This window comes from Perca fluviatilis, chromosome 8 (genome assembly GCF_010015445.1).
Source record: "Perca fluviatilis chromosome 8, GENO_Pfluv_1.0, whole genome shotgun sequence".
Classification (NCBI taxonomy): domain Eukaryota; kingdom Metazoa; phylum Chordata; class Actinopteri; order Perciformes; family Percidae; genus Perca; species Perca fluviatilis.
In genome coordinates this window covers 253480-271404 of record NC_053119.1, presented here as the reverse complement: position 1 = coordinate 271404, position 17925 = coordinate 253480, and the positions used below count along the sequence as shown (strand labels likewise).

Below are 17925 nucleotides of genomic sequence, written 5' to 3'. Positions count from 1 at the left end.
GTTAACTCTGTACCCTTTAGTGTTAACGCTGTACCCTGTTAGTGTTAACTCTTTACCCCGTTAGTGTTAACGCTTGCACCCGTTAGTGTTAACGCAAACCCTGTAGTGTTAACTCTGTACCCCGTTAGTGTTAACTCTGTACCCGTTAGTGTTAACTGTACCCCGTTAGTGTTAACGCTTGTACCCTGTTAGTGTTAACGCTTATACCCTGTTAGTGTTAAGCTTACACTGCTTAGTGTTTACCTGTACCCTGTTAGTGTAACCTGTACCCTGTTAGTGTTAACTGTACCCGTTAGTGTTAACGCTGTACCCCGTTAGTGTTAACGCTTACAACCGTATTAGTGTTAACGTGTACCCTGTTAGTGTTAAGCTTGTACCCTGTTAGTGTTAACGTATACCCTCTGTGTTAACTCTATACCCCGTTAGTGTTAATCTGTACCCTGTTAGTGTTAACTGTACCCCGTTAGTGTTAACGGTACCCCGTTAGTGTTTAGCTTGTACCCGTTAGTGTTAACGTAAACCTAGTGTTAACGTTAAACCCGTTAGTGTATGTACCCTGTTAGTGTTAACGCTGTACCCTGTTAGTGTTAACGCTTATACCCCGTAAGTGTTAACTCTGCAACCTTTAGGTTACGCTGTACCCTGTTAGTGTTAATTACCCTTAGTGTTAAGCTGTACCTAGTGTTAAGCTTAAACCCTGTTAGTGTTTACTCTGTACCCCGTTAGTGTTAACGCTGCACTCCGAGTTAACGCGAACCCGCTAGTTTAACGACCCGTTAGTGTCAACGCTGTACCCTGTAAGTGTTAAGCTTACCCTCGCTAGTGTTAACGTGTACCCTAGTGTTAACACTGTACCCTGTTAGTGTTAACTTCCCGTAGTGTTAACATACCCTGTAAGTGTTAACTCTGTACCCTGTTAGTGTTAAGCTTAACTCCTGTTAGTGTTAACTCTGTACTCGTTAGTGTTAACGCTGTACCTCGTTAGTGTTAACGCTGTACCCTGTTAGTGTTAACTCTGTACCCTTTAGTGTTAACGTTACCCTGTTAGTGTTAACCTGTACCCTGTTAGTGTTAACTGATACCCCGTTAGTGTTAACTTGTACCCCGTTAGTGTAACCTGTACCCCGTTAGTGTTAACACCCTGTTAGGTTAACTGTAACCCCGTTAGTGTTAACGTTACCCGTTACTGTTAACCTTATACCCGATTAGTGTTAACGCTGTACCCTGTTAGTGTTAACGCTTATACCCTGTTAGTGTTAACGCTGTACCCTGTTAGTGTTAACGCGCAACCCTGTTAGTGTTAACGCTTACCCGTTAGTGTTAATTATACCTTTAGACTTGTACCCTGAGTGTTAACTGTACCCCGTTAGTGTTAACTTACCCTGTTATGTTAACGCTGTCCCGTTAGTGCATACCCTGTTAGTGTTAACGTTGTACCCTGTTAGTGTTAATCTTTGTACTCCGTTAGGTAACGCTTATACCCCGTAGTGTTAACTCTATACCCTGTTAGTGTTAACTCTGTACCCTGTTAGTGTTAACTGTACCGTTAGTGTTAACGCACCCTGTTAGTGTTAACGCTTATACCCTGTTAGTGTTAACCACCCGTAGTGTTAACGCTGTTAGAACCCTGTTAGTGTTAAGCTGTACCCGTTATGTTAATATACCCTGTAAGGAATGACCTTTCTCCTAGTTAACTCTGTAAAATTAGTGTTAACGCTTACACCTTAGTGTTAAGCTGTACCCTGTTAGTGTTTACTCTGTACCCCTGTTAGTGTTAAGCTTGTACCCCGCTAGTGTTAACGCTGAACCCTAACTAACGTGCCCCTAGTGTTAACGCTGAACTGTTAGTGAACGCCACCCCGTTAGTGTTAACGCTGTACCACGTAGGTTAACACTGTACCCGTTAGTGTTAACGCTGTACTCCGTTAGTGTTAACGCTTATACCCTGTAAGTGTTAACTCTGTACCCTGTTAGTGTTAACGCTGCCCTGTTAGTGTTAACCTGTACCCCGTTAGTGTTAACACGTACCCTGTTAGTGTTAACGCTAAAACCCCGTTAGTGTTAACGCTATACCCTGTAAGTGTTAACTCTGTACCCTGTTAGTGTTAACGCTGTAAACCCTGTTAGTGTTAACTCTGTACCTCGTTAGTGTTAACGCTGTACCCTTCGCGTTAACGCTTGTACCCTGTTAGTGTTAACGCTTGTACCCCGTTAGTGTTAACTATACCCTGTTAGTGTTAACTCTGAACCCTGTTAGTGTTAACTGTACCCCGTTAGTGTTAAAACCCTGTTAGTAAACGCTTCACCCTGTTAGTGTTAACGCTATACCCTGTTAGTGTTAACGCTGTACCCTGTTAGTGTTAACGCTGTACCCCGTTAGTGTTAACTCTATACCCTGTTAGTGTTAACTCTGTACCCCGTTAGTGTTAACTGTACCCTGTTAGTGTTAACGCTTGTACCCTGTTAGTGTTAACGCCATACCCCGTTAGTGTTAACGCTTGTACCTAGTGGCAACCACCCTGTTAGTGTTGAAAATCCCTGTTAGTGTTAAGCGAACCCTGTTAGTGTTAACGTATACCCCGTAAGTGTTAACCCTGTACCCTTTTAGTGTTAACGCTGTACCCCGTTAGTGTTAACCTGTACCCGTTAGTGTTAACGCTGCACTCGTTAGTGTTAACGCTATACCCTGTTAGTGTTACACTGTACCCGTTAGTGTTAACGCTTATACCCGTTAGTGTTAACGAACCCTTAGTGTTAACGTGCACCGCTTAGTGTTAACGCGCACCCTGTAAGTGTTAACGGTTCCCCGCAGTTAACGTGTACCCCGTTAGTGTTAACACTGTACCCATTAGTGTTAACGCTGCACTCGCTAGTGTTAACGTTGACCCGTAGTGTTAACGCTGTACCCCGTTAGTGTTAACGCTGTACCCTGTAAGTGTTAACGCTGTACCCCGTTAGTGTTAACGGTGTACCCCGTTAGTGTTAACACTGTACCCCATTAGTGTTAACGCTGTACCCCGTTAGTGTTAACGCTGTACCCCGTAAGTGTTAACACTGTACCCCGTTAGTGTTAACGCTGTACCCTGTTAGTGTTAACACTGTACCCTGTTAGTGTTAACGCTGTACCCTGTTAGTGTTAACTCTATACCCTGTTAGTGTTAACTCTGTACCCTGTTAGTGTTAACGCTGTACCCTGTTACTGTTAACGCTATACCCTGTTAGTGTTAACGCTGTACCCTGTTAGTGTTAACGCTGTACCCTGTTAGTGTTAACGCTGTACCCTGTTAGTGTTAACTGTACCCTGTTAGTGTTAACGCTGTACCCTGTTAGTGTTAACGCTATACCCTGTTAGTGTTAACGCTGTACCCTGTTAGTGTTAACGCTGTACCCTGTTAGTGTTAACGCTATACCCTGTTAGTGTTAACTCTATACCCTGTTAGTGTTAACTCTGTACCCTGTTAGTGTTAACTGTACCCTGTTAGTGTTAACGCTGTACCCTGTTAGTGTTAACGCTATACCCTGTTAGTGTTAACGCTGTACCCCGTAAGTGTTAACGCTGTACCCTGTTAGTGTTAAGTGTACCCTGTTAGTGTTAACGCTGTACCCTGTTAGTGTTAACGCTATACCCTGTTAGTGTTAACTCTGTACCCTTTAGTGTTAACGCTGTACCCCTGTTACGTTAACGCTATACCCTGTTAGTGTTAACGCTATACCCCGTTAGTGTTAACGCTTATACCCTGAGTGTTAACGCTGTACCCCGTTAGTGTTAACGCTGTATCCCGTTAGTGTTAACGCTGTACCCCGTTAGTGTTAACTCTATACCCTGTTAGTGTTAACTCTGTACCCTGTTAGTGTTAACTGTACCCCGTTAGTGTTAACTGTACCCTGTTAGTGTTAACGCTTGTACCCGTTAGTGTTAACGCTATACCCTGTTAGTGTTAACGCTGTACCCTGTTAGTGACCCTGTACCCTGTTAGTGTTAACGCTATACCCTGTTAGTGTTAACTCTATACCCTGTTAGTGTTAACTCTGTACCCTGTTAGTGTTAACTGTACCCTGTTAGTGTTAACGCTGTACCCTGTTAGTGTTAACGCTATACCCTGTTAGTGTTAACGCTGTACCCCGTAAGTGTTAACGTTGTACCCTGTTAGTGTTAAGTGTACCCTGTTAGTGTTAACGCTGTACCCTGTTAGTGTTAACGCTATACCCTGTAAGTGTTAACTCTGTACCCTTTAGTGTTAACGCTGTACCCTGTTAGTGTTAACTCTGTACCCCGTTAGTGTTAACGCTGTACCCCGTTAGTGTTAACGCTGTACCCTGTTAGTGTTTACTCTGTACCCTGTTAGTGTTAACGCTGTACCCCGTTAGTGTTAACGCTGAACCCCGTTAGTGTTAACGCTGTACCCCGTTAGTGTTAACACTGTACCCTGTAAGTGTTAACGCTGTACCCCGTTAGTGTTAACGCTGTACCCCGTTAGTGTTAACACTGTACCCTGTTAGTGTTAACGCTGTACCCTGTTAGTGTTAACACTGTACCCTGTTAGTGTTAACGCTGTACCCTGTTAGTGTTAACTCTATACCCTGTTAGTGTTAACTCTGTACCCTGTTAGTGTTAACGCTATACCCTGTTAGTGTTAACTGTACCCCGTTAGTGTTAACGCTGTACCCTGTTAGTGTTAACTCTGTACCCTGTTAGTGTTAACACTGTACCCCGTTAGTGTTAACGCTTGCACTCGTAAGTGTTAACGTGTACCCGTTAGTTTTGAGTGTACCCTGTTAGTGTTAACGCTTGTACCCTTTAGTGTTAACGCTTATACCCTGTAAGTGTAACTCTGTACCCCGTTAGTGTTAACGCTTATACCTTTAGTGTTAACGCTAAAACTCGTTAGTGTTAACGCTGAACCCTCAAGTATGTTAACGCTGTACCCCGCTAGTGTTAACGCTGTACCCTGTAAGTAAACACCTGTACCCTCGTTAGTGTTAACGGTATACCTCGCTAGTGTTAACACTGTACCCCGTTAGTGTTAACGCTGTACCCTGTTAGTGTTAACGCTGTGAAACCCTGTTAGTGTTAACGCTTATACCCTGTTAGTAGGCTCGCTCGAGATGAACCGCCCTGTAAAGTAAGAGTGCGCAGCAGCCGGGCGGGACAAAAGTCCGCCCAAGTCGGACAGTTTTCCAGTTGACTCCAGCAGCCTTCAGGCTGAACAAGAAGTGACACAAACACTGGGAAACCGCTCCGGGTCCGATTCCGATTTAATAAAATGTTATCAGACCCATATATCAGCTCCTACACAGTCTCCAGTTGGTTTTATTATGACAGAGTAGCTGTCAGAATGCTCTACATGCGATCTGTTGCTGATTTTAATTAACAGACTGTAGATGATCTGTAATCTGAACAGATTCAGTCTCTCTGACTTCTAAACATCACTATCAGCCTCACAACATGTGTTCTGTTCAGAATAAGCCTTAAAATCAGACAAATAGCAGTTAAAACTCTCCTCGACCAAAAATCAAAAAAAGTTTATATAAAACGCCATCATGTTGAGTCGATTCTGAACCAATCAGCTGTTCGAACAGCTGAGAGGTCCGCGCTTCCCAGCATGCACTGGGTCCACCTAGCGCCCTTCGGCTCTTGCAGTTGGAGAAAGCAACCGCGCTTCGCTCGGGCCCTCAGAACTGCGTCGCCTTGGTCTCGCTGGAGATTATCGCGCTCACGCAGTGCATGACGCCAGAGCAAGTCGACAAAAGTCGGACACAAATCTAACCAGCATGCATTGGGCCAACGCCGGTGATCGATTCTGCAGATCTGGCTCATCTCGAACGTAGCCTAGTGTTAACGCTTATACCCTGTTAGTGTTAACGCTGTACCCTGTTAGTGTTAACGCTTATACCCCCGTTAGTGTTAACGCTTATACCCTGTTAGTGTTAACTCTGTACCCTGTTAGTGTTAACGCTTGTACCCTGTTAGTGTTAACTCTGTACCCTGTTAGTGTTAACTCTAGAACCCCTAGTGTTACGCAACTTGTACCCTGTTAGTGTTAACTCTGGTACCCCGTTAGTGTTAACTCTGTACCCTGTTAGTGTTAACGCTTAGCCCTGTTAGTGTTAACTCTGTACCCTGTTAGTGTTAACGCTTGTACCCTGTTAGTGTTAACGCTAACACCCCATTAGTGTTAACTTGTACCCTTTAGTGTTAACTGTACCCCTGTTAGTGTTAACTCTGTACCCTGTTAGTGTTAACGCTAGCACCCTGTTAGTGTTAACGCTTGTAACCCTGTTAGTGTTAACGCTTATACCCATAGTGTTAACTCTATAACTCCTTAGTGTTAACTCTGTACCCTGTTAGTGTTAACTGTACCCCGTTAGTGTTAACGCTTATACCCTGTTAGTGTTAACTGTACCCCGCTAGTGTTAACGTGCACTTCGTAGCGTTAACACTGTACCCCGCGTTAACGCTGTACCCTGTTAGTGTTAACGCTGTACCCTGTTAGTGTTAACTCTATACCCTGTTAGTGTTAACTCTGTATTCCCGTTAGTGTTAACACTGTACCCTGTTAGTGTTAACTGTACCCTGTTAGTAACGCTATACCCTGTTATGTTAACTGTACCCGTTAGTGTTAACGCTGTACCCCGTTAGTGTTAACGCTGTACCCTGTTAGTGTTAACTCTGTACCCTGTTAGTGTTAACGCTGTACCCTGTTAGTGTTAACTCTGTACCCGTTAGTGTTAACGCTGTACCCTGTTAGTGTTAACTCTGTACCCGTTAGTGTTAACACTGTACCCCGTTAGTGTTAACGCTGTACCCTGTTAGTGTTAACGCTGTACCCTGTTAGTGTTAACTCTGTACCCCGTTAGTGTTAACGCTGTACCCTGTTAGTGTTAACACTGTACCCTGTTAGTGTTAACTCTGTACCCTGTTAGTGTTAACGCTATACCCTGTTAGTGTTAACTCTGTACCCTGTTAGTGTTAACTCTGTACCCTGTTAGTGTTAACGCTGTACCCTGTTAGTGTTAACTCTGTACCCTGTTAGTGTTAACGCTGTACCCTGTTAGTGTTAACGCTGTACCCCGTTAGTGTTAACGCTGTACCCCGTTAGTGTTAACGCTGTACCCCGTTAGTGTTAACTCTGTACCCTGTTAGTGTTAACGCTGTACCCTGTTAGTGTTAACGCTATACCCAGTTAGTGTTAACTCTATACCCTGTTAGTGTTAACTCTGTACCCTGTTAGTGTTAACTGTACCCTGTTAGTGTTAACGCTATACCCTGTTAGTGTTAACTGTACCCCGTTAGTGTTAACGCTGTACCCCGTAAGTGTTAACACTGTACCCTGTAAGTGTTAACGCTGTACCCTGTTAGTGTTAACGCTGTACCCTGTTAGTGTTAACTCTATACCCTGTTAGTGTTAACTCTGTACCCTGTTAGTGTTAACGCTGTACCCTGTTAGTGTTAACTCTGTACCCTGTTAGTGTTAACACTGTACCCTGTTAGTGTTAACGCTGTACCCTGTTAGTGTTAACTCTGTACCCTGTTAGTGTTAATGCTGTACCCCGTTAGTGTTTCACATACAAAGATTTCATCTGATTCCTCAGAGGTGGAACCGCTCAGATGTAATGTTATTCACTGTCAAAGTGACGCCAGAATGAATGGCAGTCAATGGGATGCTAACGGGAGGTGATAGCTTGTTAGAACAAATCTCCCGTGGAGGTACACTTTCTGAGGCCGCTGACCCCTTGGTCTGAACACACATGCTGTTGGTGGTCATAGTATAATACTATGCTGGGTCATAGATATATATCTATGGTGGCGGGTAACAAGTGTGTCCGTCTCTTAAATGTAGAACTGACTTTTTCTGTTGAGTTCAAAATCTGATAACGCCAGAAAAGGAAAAGGAAGGTCAATTATGGATCCAGTTATTAAATTGAGAGTGATATAAGAAAGTTCCAAGTGGTAAAGAAGTAGTAGCTGCTATATTTTTGATATGGAAAAACCATATGATATGCTTTGAAAGGATGGTGTGTTAATTAAAATTCGAAGCCTTGGAATACATGGGAAAATGTATTGCTGGATTAAAGAATTTTAAGCAATAGGCAAATTCAGGTGAGGATAAATAGTAGCTTCTCTGATTGTGTTTTTGTGGAAAAACGGTGAACCCCAAGGAAGTGTTATTTCAACCAATTTTGTTCTCTATTATGATAAATGATATATATGATACACTTGATTATGGTATAGGTAAATCATATGTTTGCAGAGACGGCGCTTCTGGAAAAGGGGTAAAAATGTTCAATTCATTGTTAAAAATTTGCAAAAAGCTATCGACTGTGTAGAAGAATGGGCTGGGAAATGGGGATTCAGGTTCTCTGTTGAGAAAACCAAGGTAGTGTTTTTCTTGTTTAAAAAAATTGAAGAAAGGTTTACATTGCAATTGTATGGTAGAGATTTAGAAAGAGTAAAATGTGTGAGATCTTTAGGTATGCTTTTTGATTCTAAGCTTACCTGGCATAATCACATTGAAAAGGTAGTTAACAAGTGTAAAAAATTCATTAATGTAATTAGGTGCTTGTGTAATAAGGAGTGGGGAGATATGACTTCAAAGAAAAGATTATATGTGGGATTAATTAGATCTATTGTTGATTTAGGGTGCGTGGCTTATGGGTCTGCTGCAAAGTCTGAATTAAAGAAGCTTGATGTTATTCAGAGTTCAGCCCTCCGGATATGTTCAGGAGCCATGAGAACCTCCCCTATATCAGCGCTTCAGGTTGAAGTAGGGGAAATGCCATTTGAGTTGAGACGACTGCAAATGGCACTATCATATTTTGTTCATCTAAAAGGACACATGGAAGACCATCAAACTAAAAGTGTCCTCATTTCAACATGGGAGCAGCGTTAGGGTTAGGCAGGCAAAAAGTAAAACAGAGACGTTTAGTGCAAGTATACATGAAAAGGTAAAGCGAGCGGCTGTAGAACATTTCAAATTTGGTCCATCTGTAGTCTATCCATCGCACCCGCCGTGGCTGCTACACTGTAAAATATTACAGACCCATTTAGTTATGTCCACTTATTTCTTATTTTTAACTGAACGAGCTTATACAAGTTGTCGATTTTGAACTCAACTTTATGAGTTTTTGAAAGTTAAACTTGCATTTATTCGTTGGGTTGACTATTTAAAAAAATGTATGCGTTGATTGAACTTAGGTATGTAAGTTAAGATATCAACCAATTGCAGTCAGGACTGCAACTGGTTCATTGGCTGGCCAGTTCCCATGATGCAAGGCGGTAAATCGAGTTTTGTTAAAATTTGTTGAAAACTTTGCAGTTTGTTCGAAATACAAATGTAACTTTATGAATTAAGTTTATTAAACGTGTGTTTAGAATGTAGTGTTTTGTTGCCTGGTAATTATCATTGTTGTGCTGGTTTACATTTGTAACCATGAGTTAAGTGACTGTTACATTTGATAAGAAGAGCTGGAGTATTACAGTGTTAGACATTGAGCAGTAAAGGGCTTCCTTCAGCCATTAATCTGTGGCGTGTCACTTCACTAGTGGCCATTTTATGTCAAGTGACACAAGATCAGCAGAGAGGCTGCTATTTTGCACGGGGCCCTGGGGTGGCCCCACCCACGGTATCTCTGCTATAGATGTGGTTATGTTGTTTTAACTTGAAAGTGTGAGTTGAAATAAAGAAGAAAGGTATGTCTGTTATACTAGGCAAGGAAGATTTCTTGCATTATTAAAGAAAATAAATGATTTGTTTGAACTTAAAGTATGAAGTTAAACCAAGTAATACAAAGTTAAATCAACTAAAAGAACAACTTTAACAAAACTAGAACACTGTAGTTACATCAACTTCATTAACTTTAATTTCTAAGTTGAAACAAAGGCAGTCTTCAAGTTGAGTGAACTTCGATTATCAAGGCAGCAAGGGAACTTGCATTTCCAAGTTAAACGAACATGAAATTTATTCCAGATGCTGATATAACTTTGCATGAAAAGATAAAAAATTATAAGGGGGATAGTGGACAAATGGCTATGAGGTATGTGGATAACTATTATGGGTATGTGCAAATCTTTACTGATGGGTCAAAGCAACCAGATACAGGGAAAGTGGCAATTGAGAGTTGATAGCTATTGTGATGGCATTGCAGTGGGTAGAGCAAAGTAAACCGCTAAGAGTAGCTATATGCTCAGACTCGTTGTCAGCCTTAGAACATTTTAAATCAGGTAACTCATGTGAAAGGTCTGATATTGTGTGTGAGATATTGACGTTGCTGCATAGTATTCAAATGGGGGGACGCATGTAAAGTTTGTTTGGGTTCCGCTCATGTAGGTATGGTTGGTAATGAGTTGGGAGACAAGTTTGCAAACAGGCTTTGAAAGCCACAAATATATCTATTCAGTGTAAAATATCAAAATCAGAGGCTAAGTCAATGATTAAAAACATGTTAAAAAGTTGTGGCAAGATAAATGGGACAGGGAAGATAAAGGGAGGGATTTTTACATTGTAAATCCAGAGGTTGGTCAGGGTCGCTAGTATTAAGGTGTCGGAAAAGAAGAGGGAATTTATAATGCAGAATGAGACTAGGGCATACCAGACTAAACAAAAACATTACAGTTAATAGGAAAACATAATTCAGGAAATTGTGAGATTTGTAACGTGCCACAAAGAGTGGAACATGCTTCATGATATGTGAGGAAATTTAATAGAGAAAGGGGTTTTATGAAAAGGAAAATAGAGGGTAGGGGGGAAAGTTTTATCCTTAGAGATCTCTTTGTTAATAACCGCATCATAGAGTAATAAAGTATATGATTGAATTTTTTTAAAGAACACTGGACTCATTGACAGAATATAGTTTTTATTTGTATTTATTTTGTTTTGTTTTGTTTGTTTGTTTATTTTTGTAGCTTGCAGGCTACAGTATTCTCAAGGATGTGCTTCATAGTGATGATCATGCGCAATTTATCTGGAGGGGGTAGTGCGCTAAGTTAGTCCGCATCCGCCGTTAAACAAGCAACTGAAGAAGAAGAAATGTTTGAACGGGCAGCGCGGTGGCGGCGCGGCCTCTTCTCCCGCTGACGTCACAGCCCCATGCAGCGGGGTGAAGACGGCGAAGATGGCGGCGGCGGTGCTGGAGCGAAGCTTCATTGAGATCTGCGGATTCGAGAGGGAAACTCTCCACCGGTTCAGAGACGTTACAGTAGACCTCGGTAAGAGATCCGCCCGTTACAGCGCTCTGCTCTCCGCCTTCTCTGCTTTATATTTCCTATATCTATCATGGTTTATACGCTTTGTGGTTAGCACACCGCTTAACAACAGCTAGCATCGCTGTTTGACGTTAGCGGTGTTTAGCTAATGAAGCTAATGTACCTGCTAACGCTGTCATTAAAACATCCAGTGGTGGAAGAAGTATTCAGATTACTTTACTGCAGTAAAAGTTCTAATAGCACACTGTAGAAATACTCAGTTACAGTAAAAGTTCAGTTTCATTTCTGATAAAACATCAGATGTAATAAAATACATGTGTTTAGTGTTTAGTAATCTTAATGTGTAAAGTAACTAAAGTAACTAAAGCTGTCAGAGTAATGTAGTGGAGGAAGAATCAGATCGCTTAATGTCCAAAATACTAATAATTACAAGTTAACTTTAAACGATCTAAATGGATTCTGGGATCTCTGTGTCCACAACTCTTCGTCCGTCTGTCTGTCTGTCTGTGTGTGTGTGTGTGTGTGTGTGTGTGTGTGTGTGTCTGTGTCACGCATTACAGTGTCTTTTCTGTCTAGTGAAACCTCATAAAGTGTGTTTTCTGTCTAGTGAAACATCATAAAGTGTGTTTTCTGTCTAGTGAAACATCATAAGGTGTGTTTTCTGTCTAATGAAACATCATAAAGTGTGTTTTCTGTCTAGTGAAACATCATAAGGTGTGTTTTCTGTCTAATGAAACATCATAAAGTGTGTTTTCTGTCTAGTGAAACCTCATAAAGTGTGTTTTCTGTCTAGTGAAACCTCATAAAGTGTGTTTTCTGTCTAGTGAAACATCATAAGGTGTGTTTTCTGTCTATGAAACATCATAAGGTGTGTTTTCTGTCTATGAAACATCATAAGGTGTGTTTTCTGTGTACAGGTGTGAGTGCTCTCCCTGGCGGAGTAAAGCTTCCCGACAGCCGAGCATTCCATTATGGCGAGAGCGTGGAAGCTGCTGTCTGTCACCAGCAACCGATAATTCACTGGTCAGTCACATCCTCCTCTAATACACACTGGAAACACCTAACCCAACCCCAACCCTTAACCCTCCCTCTAATACAAACGGAAACACATGGAGTCCTCTAATACACACTGGAAACACTTGGAGTCCCCTAATGCACACTGGAAACAACATGGAGTCCCTAATACACACTGAAAAACACATGGAGTCCCTAATACACACTGGAAACACATGGAGTCCCCCTAATGCACACCATATAAACACATGGAGTCCTCTTTATACACACTATAAACACATGGAGTCCCTCTAATACACACTATAAAACACATGGAGTCCCTCTTTATACACACACTATAAACACATGGAGTCCCTTTATACACACTATAAACACATGGAGTCCCTCTTTATACACACTATAAAACACATGGAGTCCTCTTTATACACACTATAAACACATGGAGTCCCTCTTTATACACACTATAAACACATGGAGTCCTCTTTTATACACACTATAAACACATGGAGTCCTTTAATACACATTGGAAACACATGGAGTCCTCTTTATACACACTATAAAACACATGGAGTCCCTCTAATACACACTGGAAACACATGGAGTCCCTCTAATGCACACTATAAAACACATGGAGTCCCTCTTATACACACTATAAACACATGGAGTCCTCTAATACACACTGGAAACACATGGAGTCCCTCTAATACAAACTATAAAACACATGGAGTCCTCTAATACACACTATAAAACACATGGAGTCCCTCTAATACACACTGGAAACACATGGAGTCCTTCTAATGCACACTATAAACACATGGAGTCCTCTAATACACACTATAAACACATGGAGTCCCTCTAATACACACTATAAACACATGGACTCCACTACCGTCAACACAAGACTTTCTTTACTGTCAACATTTATCACATTATGACACAAACTGCATTTAAAATCTGTCTGTCTGTCGGTCTGTCTGTCTGTGTGTCTGTCTGTAGGTGTACGTCCGGGGACTCGGTGCAGCTGGTGGAGCAGTCTCTGGACACCAACCTGCTGAACAATGCGGTGAGACTTCGGCTGAGTCACTGCAGTGTTCTGCCCGGAGGAGTCCACATCCAGGAGACGCTCAACAATGTGGTCATCCTCATCTCCACCAATCAGAGCGTCCACAGGCTGCTGCTGCCGCACCCGTCACGCATGTACCGCAGCGTGAGTAAACATGAACCCAAACTCAGTCTGTGGATGCTTTTACAGTCTCCAGCAGTGAGATGAGTTTGAGTTGGAGACGTGTTAACATTTAAGTTTTTAATTTGTTGAAAATCTGCAGAAATCTGAAAACTCGCGAAAAGCAGCAGCTGCAGTCCTCCTTTAAATAACGTTTGCTCTAACCGTGTCTTCCCGTTGGTTCCAGGATCTGGTGACGGAGCTGCACATGCAGTCGGTCTTGACCGACGTTGGCAAGCTGAGCCTGCAGGACGCTGCTCACAGCGCCGTCATCCCCGGCTCGCTGAGTCCGACCACCGGCACCGCCTGGCTCAGTCTATCTGGAGAGGCTCACTACGCCCTGGCTGCACCGGCCGGAGGCATCGTGGTGCTCTCTCTGCCGCCGTACGGCACGCAAGGTACACACCGGCTAATGTCTGAATATCTGCCACCGCAAGGTACGCAAGGTACACACCGGCTAATGTCTGAATATCTGCCACCGCAAGGTACGCAAGGTACAGACCGGCTAATGTCTGAATCTCTGCCACCGCACGGCACGCAAGGTACAGACCGGCTAATGTCTGAGTCTCTGCCACCGCAAGGTACGCAAGGTACAGACCGGCTAATGTCTGAATCTCTGCCACCGTATCGTACACACAAGGTACAGACCGGCCAATGTCTGAATCTCTGCCACCGCGATGGCACGCAAGGTACAGACCGCTAATGTCTGAATCTCTGCCACCTACGGCACACAAGGTACAGACCGTTAATGTCTGAGTCTCTGCCACCGCAAGGTACGCAAGGTACAGACCGCTAATGTCTGAGTTTCTGCCACCGCGACGGCACGCAAGGTACAGACCGCTAATGTCTGAATCTCTGCCACCGTAACGTACGCAAGGTACAGAGTAATGTGAGTCTGCCACCATCGCAGCAAAAGGTAACGTCTGAGTCTCTGCCACCGCACGGCACGCAGGTACAGACCGCTAACGTCTGAGTCTCTGCCACCGCAACGCACGCAAGGACAGACCGAAGTCTGAGTCTTCCGCACCCCGCACGCAAGGTACAGACCGTTAATGTCTGAGTCTCTGCCACCGCACGCACGCAAGGTACAGACCGCTAATGTCTGAGTCTCTGCCACCGCGACGCACGCAAGGTACAGACCGGGCTAATGTCTGAATCTCTGCCACCGCAACGGCACGCGCGTACAGACCGCTAATGTCTGAATCTCTGCCACCATTCGCACACAAGGGACAGACCGTTAATGTCTGAGTCTCTGCCACCGCGGCGCACACAAGGGACAGACCGCTAATGTCTGATCTGGTTCACGCCCGCCGTCCATTAATACCTGGCGATGGACCCTCGCCCGGCATTAACTCCTATATGTTGGACCGTCCAATACATGTTGACGAGTCCAATATGACTGTCAGTTGAAATAAACCTTTTGTTGTAAGAAAATGATGAATCTATTTTGATGCGCTTCCTGTAACTTTTGTAATTTTACATGTGTTTAAAAATTGTGTGTGTGGGTCTCTTTCGTCTCTCTCTGTGTTCAGGCAGCGCGGTCGGTGGTGGAGCTGAAGAGGAGCTCCATGATGCGGAGGTTTTCCGCTGGATGCCGATAGCGCATCCGTGGAGACCAGAGTCCGGCCTGACCGAAGCGCTGAGTCTGGCTGTCAGAGAGCTGGAGGAAGACTGCTTCATCTTCGCTTTGTGTCAGGGACCACACGCTGCCATGTGGTCCTTCACGGTGAGAAACTCCACGAAGCTTCACATCGCATATGAGACCGAACATACCGTTCTCCACAGGGCTTCTGCACTCGTGAATAGGTCTAAAGTAGTCTAAAAGTCCAAAATCAAAGTTTCAAATCAAAATGTTTGACAGCTGGCTTAAACTAACTAACCCTAGAACTACCCCTAACCGCTTGACATGAAACGATACTGAAGATTTTACCACAATTGAATTTGTTTCTTGTTGCAGTTTTCGAAGTCATTGATGTAATTGATTGCTCGGAGTGTTAATACTCTGAGTACCCGCAGCATTCATGAAACTAGTTTTTAGATGCTTTTGAAGCTTTTTGCTTATTTTTTGACATCTTTTTGTTTTGAGTTTTTTTATGTTGAACATAAGACTTTGTAACTTATAAAAGGCTGAGAGGGCGGTCTGGCGTTTGGCTTGCCCTGGGTCTTCTTCTCTTGTTGTCTTGATGGTTTTTTCTTTTTCAGGTTTTGTGGGCTATTTTTCCAACAATTTTGCAGTTTTTTCCAGCAATTGTTGTGTTGTAATCGGCCTAGGGCTGGGTACCGAACGCTGATACTTTATGGTATCGAAAAAATACTCCAATCCTACGAGTATCAAAAATTCCTTTATCTTTCGGTGCCAAATTTCAGTCCCAAAGCGTCTGAGCGCTGTAGGCGCAAGCTTATCTGTCCCTCTGCATATTCATACAGAGCAGAGTCTGGACCGACGCACACGGAGAGGTGCGGACGGAGTAAACTGGTTTGCAGTTTTGTTGAAGTCTCAGAGAGTCTCGGTTGGTTTCCAAGTGTGGTTACAGTTTTTTAAAACTTCACGCAGACAGCGTTTGCTGCGATGTGATATTAATGGCGAGGTGATATTAATGGCGAGGTGAAAGCGGTCGCGGTGCTGCTTGACGTTAACACTTCCTCTTACAAGCAGCCACAACGGTGGTTTCTCTTCCCTGATGACTGACTGACAGGCTGAGCTTGCAAGGCACTTTTATTAATGTTACTGAGTGAGCAGTTTTACCAGAATTTTTTAATTTTGATAACGGTTTTGATTTGACAATTAAGGTGGAAAATAAAAGCTTTTGTGTTTAATGTATTTTTGTTGATGTTGAAATGGATTTTAAAACATATGGTATCGAAATAAGTATCGTTAGGAATCGGTATTGAAACTGAGGTATCGAAATTGGCACCGGATCGAAAGATTCTGAACGATACCCAGCCCTAAATCGGCCTCTTGTGATTCTTGTTACTGCAGCGTTATTTGTGTGTGTGTGTGTGTGTGTGTGTGTGTGTGTGTGTGTGTGTGTGTGTGTGTGTGTGTGTGTGTGTGTGAGCAGGCATATGTGTTAGAGGCCAAGATGTTGGACTATATGTAGATATTATTATTATTATTATTATTATTATTATTATTATTATAATAATAAATAATATATATAATAATATAAGTTTTCTGTGTGTGTTTGTGTGCTGGAGGCTGACATGTTGGACTACATGTAGATATAATTTATTATTATTATCATCACTAATAATATAAGTTTTGTGTGTGTTTAGGAGCAGGCGTGTGTGCTGGAGGCCCATATGTTGGACTACATGCCGCCTGTAAAGGCGCAGCGTGAACTCCTGGTAACGCCACCGGCGGCGCTTCTGGCGTCTCCCCAACATCGGTCTGTGTCTCTGCGGCCTACCTCGGCCAGTCCCCTCAGAGGGGACAGTTCACAGTGCTGCAACTGGTCGCCGCGCAACCAGCTTACAGCCTCAACACATCTCCTCCCTCTCACCACACACAGGTAGTGGTGTCACTTCCTGTCTCTCATCTAGCCTAAAAACACCTCGACATAACGACACATTAAATATCTGATCAGATTATCACCAAGGATTTACTGAATCAATTCTGTGTTCTCCCTGAAAATGTTAAACTTTTTTATTTTTTTTTATTTATTTTTTTTTCTTCAGCAAAATATTTGACTTTTTCCTTAAAAATATTAGCCTTTTCAACCAGCACCAGAACCTGACCAGGCCTCTGTTCTGACTCGTGTTGTTTTATGAGATAAACCGCTTTAATGACTTTGTCAATAGGAGACTCCTGGTGGATTTCTCTCTGACCCCGACAGACATCTGGGGTGTCTGGGTGGATGTAATCCAACGCCCCGCCAAATACATCAACTTTGAGGAGTGAGTCTCTAGAGTTTATGTCTGTCATCATTACAGCTTTACATCTGCGAAGTTTATCCGCTCTCTTTACTTTAAATACAAGTTCAAGCAGAGGTTTCCCTGGTGTCTGTCTAGTTTTGTAGTGTTTGACGCCCCCAGGAAGTTTGCTAAAGATATTTGTCTAAATGTAGCATTGTAGTCTCAGTATACAGAGTTGTGCAGTGTGTGAAGCTCAGTATACAGAGTTGTGCAGTGTGTGAAGCTCAGTGTGTGAAGCTCAGTATACAGAGTTGTGCAGTGTGTAGAGCTCAGTATACGGAGTTGTGCAGTGTGTGAAGCTCAGTATACGGAGTTGTGCAGTGTGTGGAGACATCTCTCAGCTGATTGGATCAGAATGAGAAGCAGAACATGCCGACCTTCTGACTCTCTGATGATCATTATGGGCTCTGATCCTGGTTCTGTGTTTCAGTAACTCGGCAGGTCAGTGGAACCAGGTGTTTGTTCAGCCTCCGCCTGAAGAAGAAGTTCACATCGGAGCAGACCAGGACCCCAGAGTAAGACCTGATACTCTGAACCCCTAACCCTCTGACTATAAGATACACATACTCAA

The 17925-nt window shown here is 43.1% G+C and overlaps 1 protein-coding gene across 1 annotated transcript; it reads left to right on the top strand.

Moving 5' to 3' along the window:
* Window positions 1-12174: 12174 nt before the first annotated feature.
* On the top strand, window positions 12175-16955 carry LOC120563695 (nuclear pore complex protein Nup160-like). The gene is made up of 5 exons (XM_039808052.1): window positions 12175-12197; window positions 13214-13424; window positions 13627-14020; window positions 14972-15165; window positions 16716-16955. The coding sequence occupies exons 1-5, from the start codon at window positions 12175-12177 to the stop codon at window positions 16953-16955; spliced, it is 1062 nt and encodes a 353-aa protein (XP_039663986.1).
* Window positions 16956-17925: the final 970 nt, after the last annotated feature.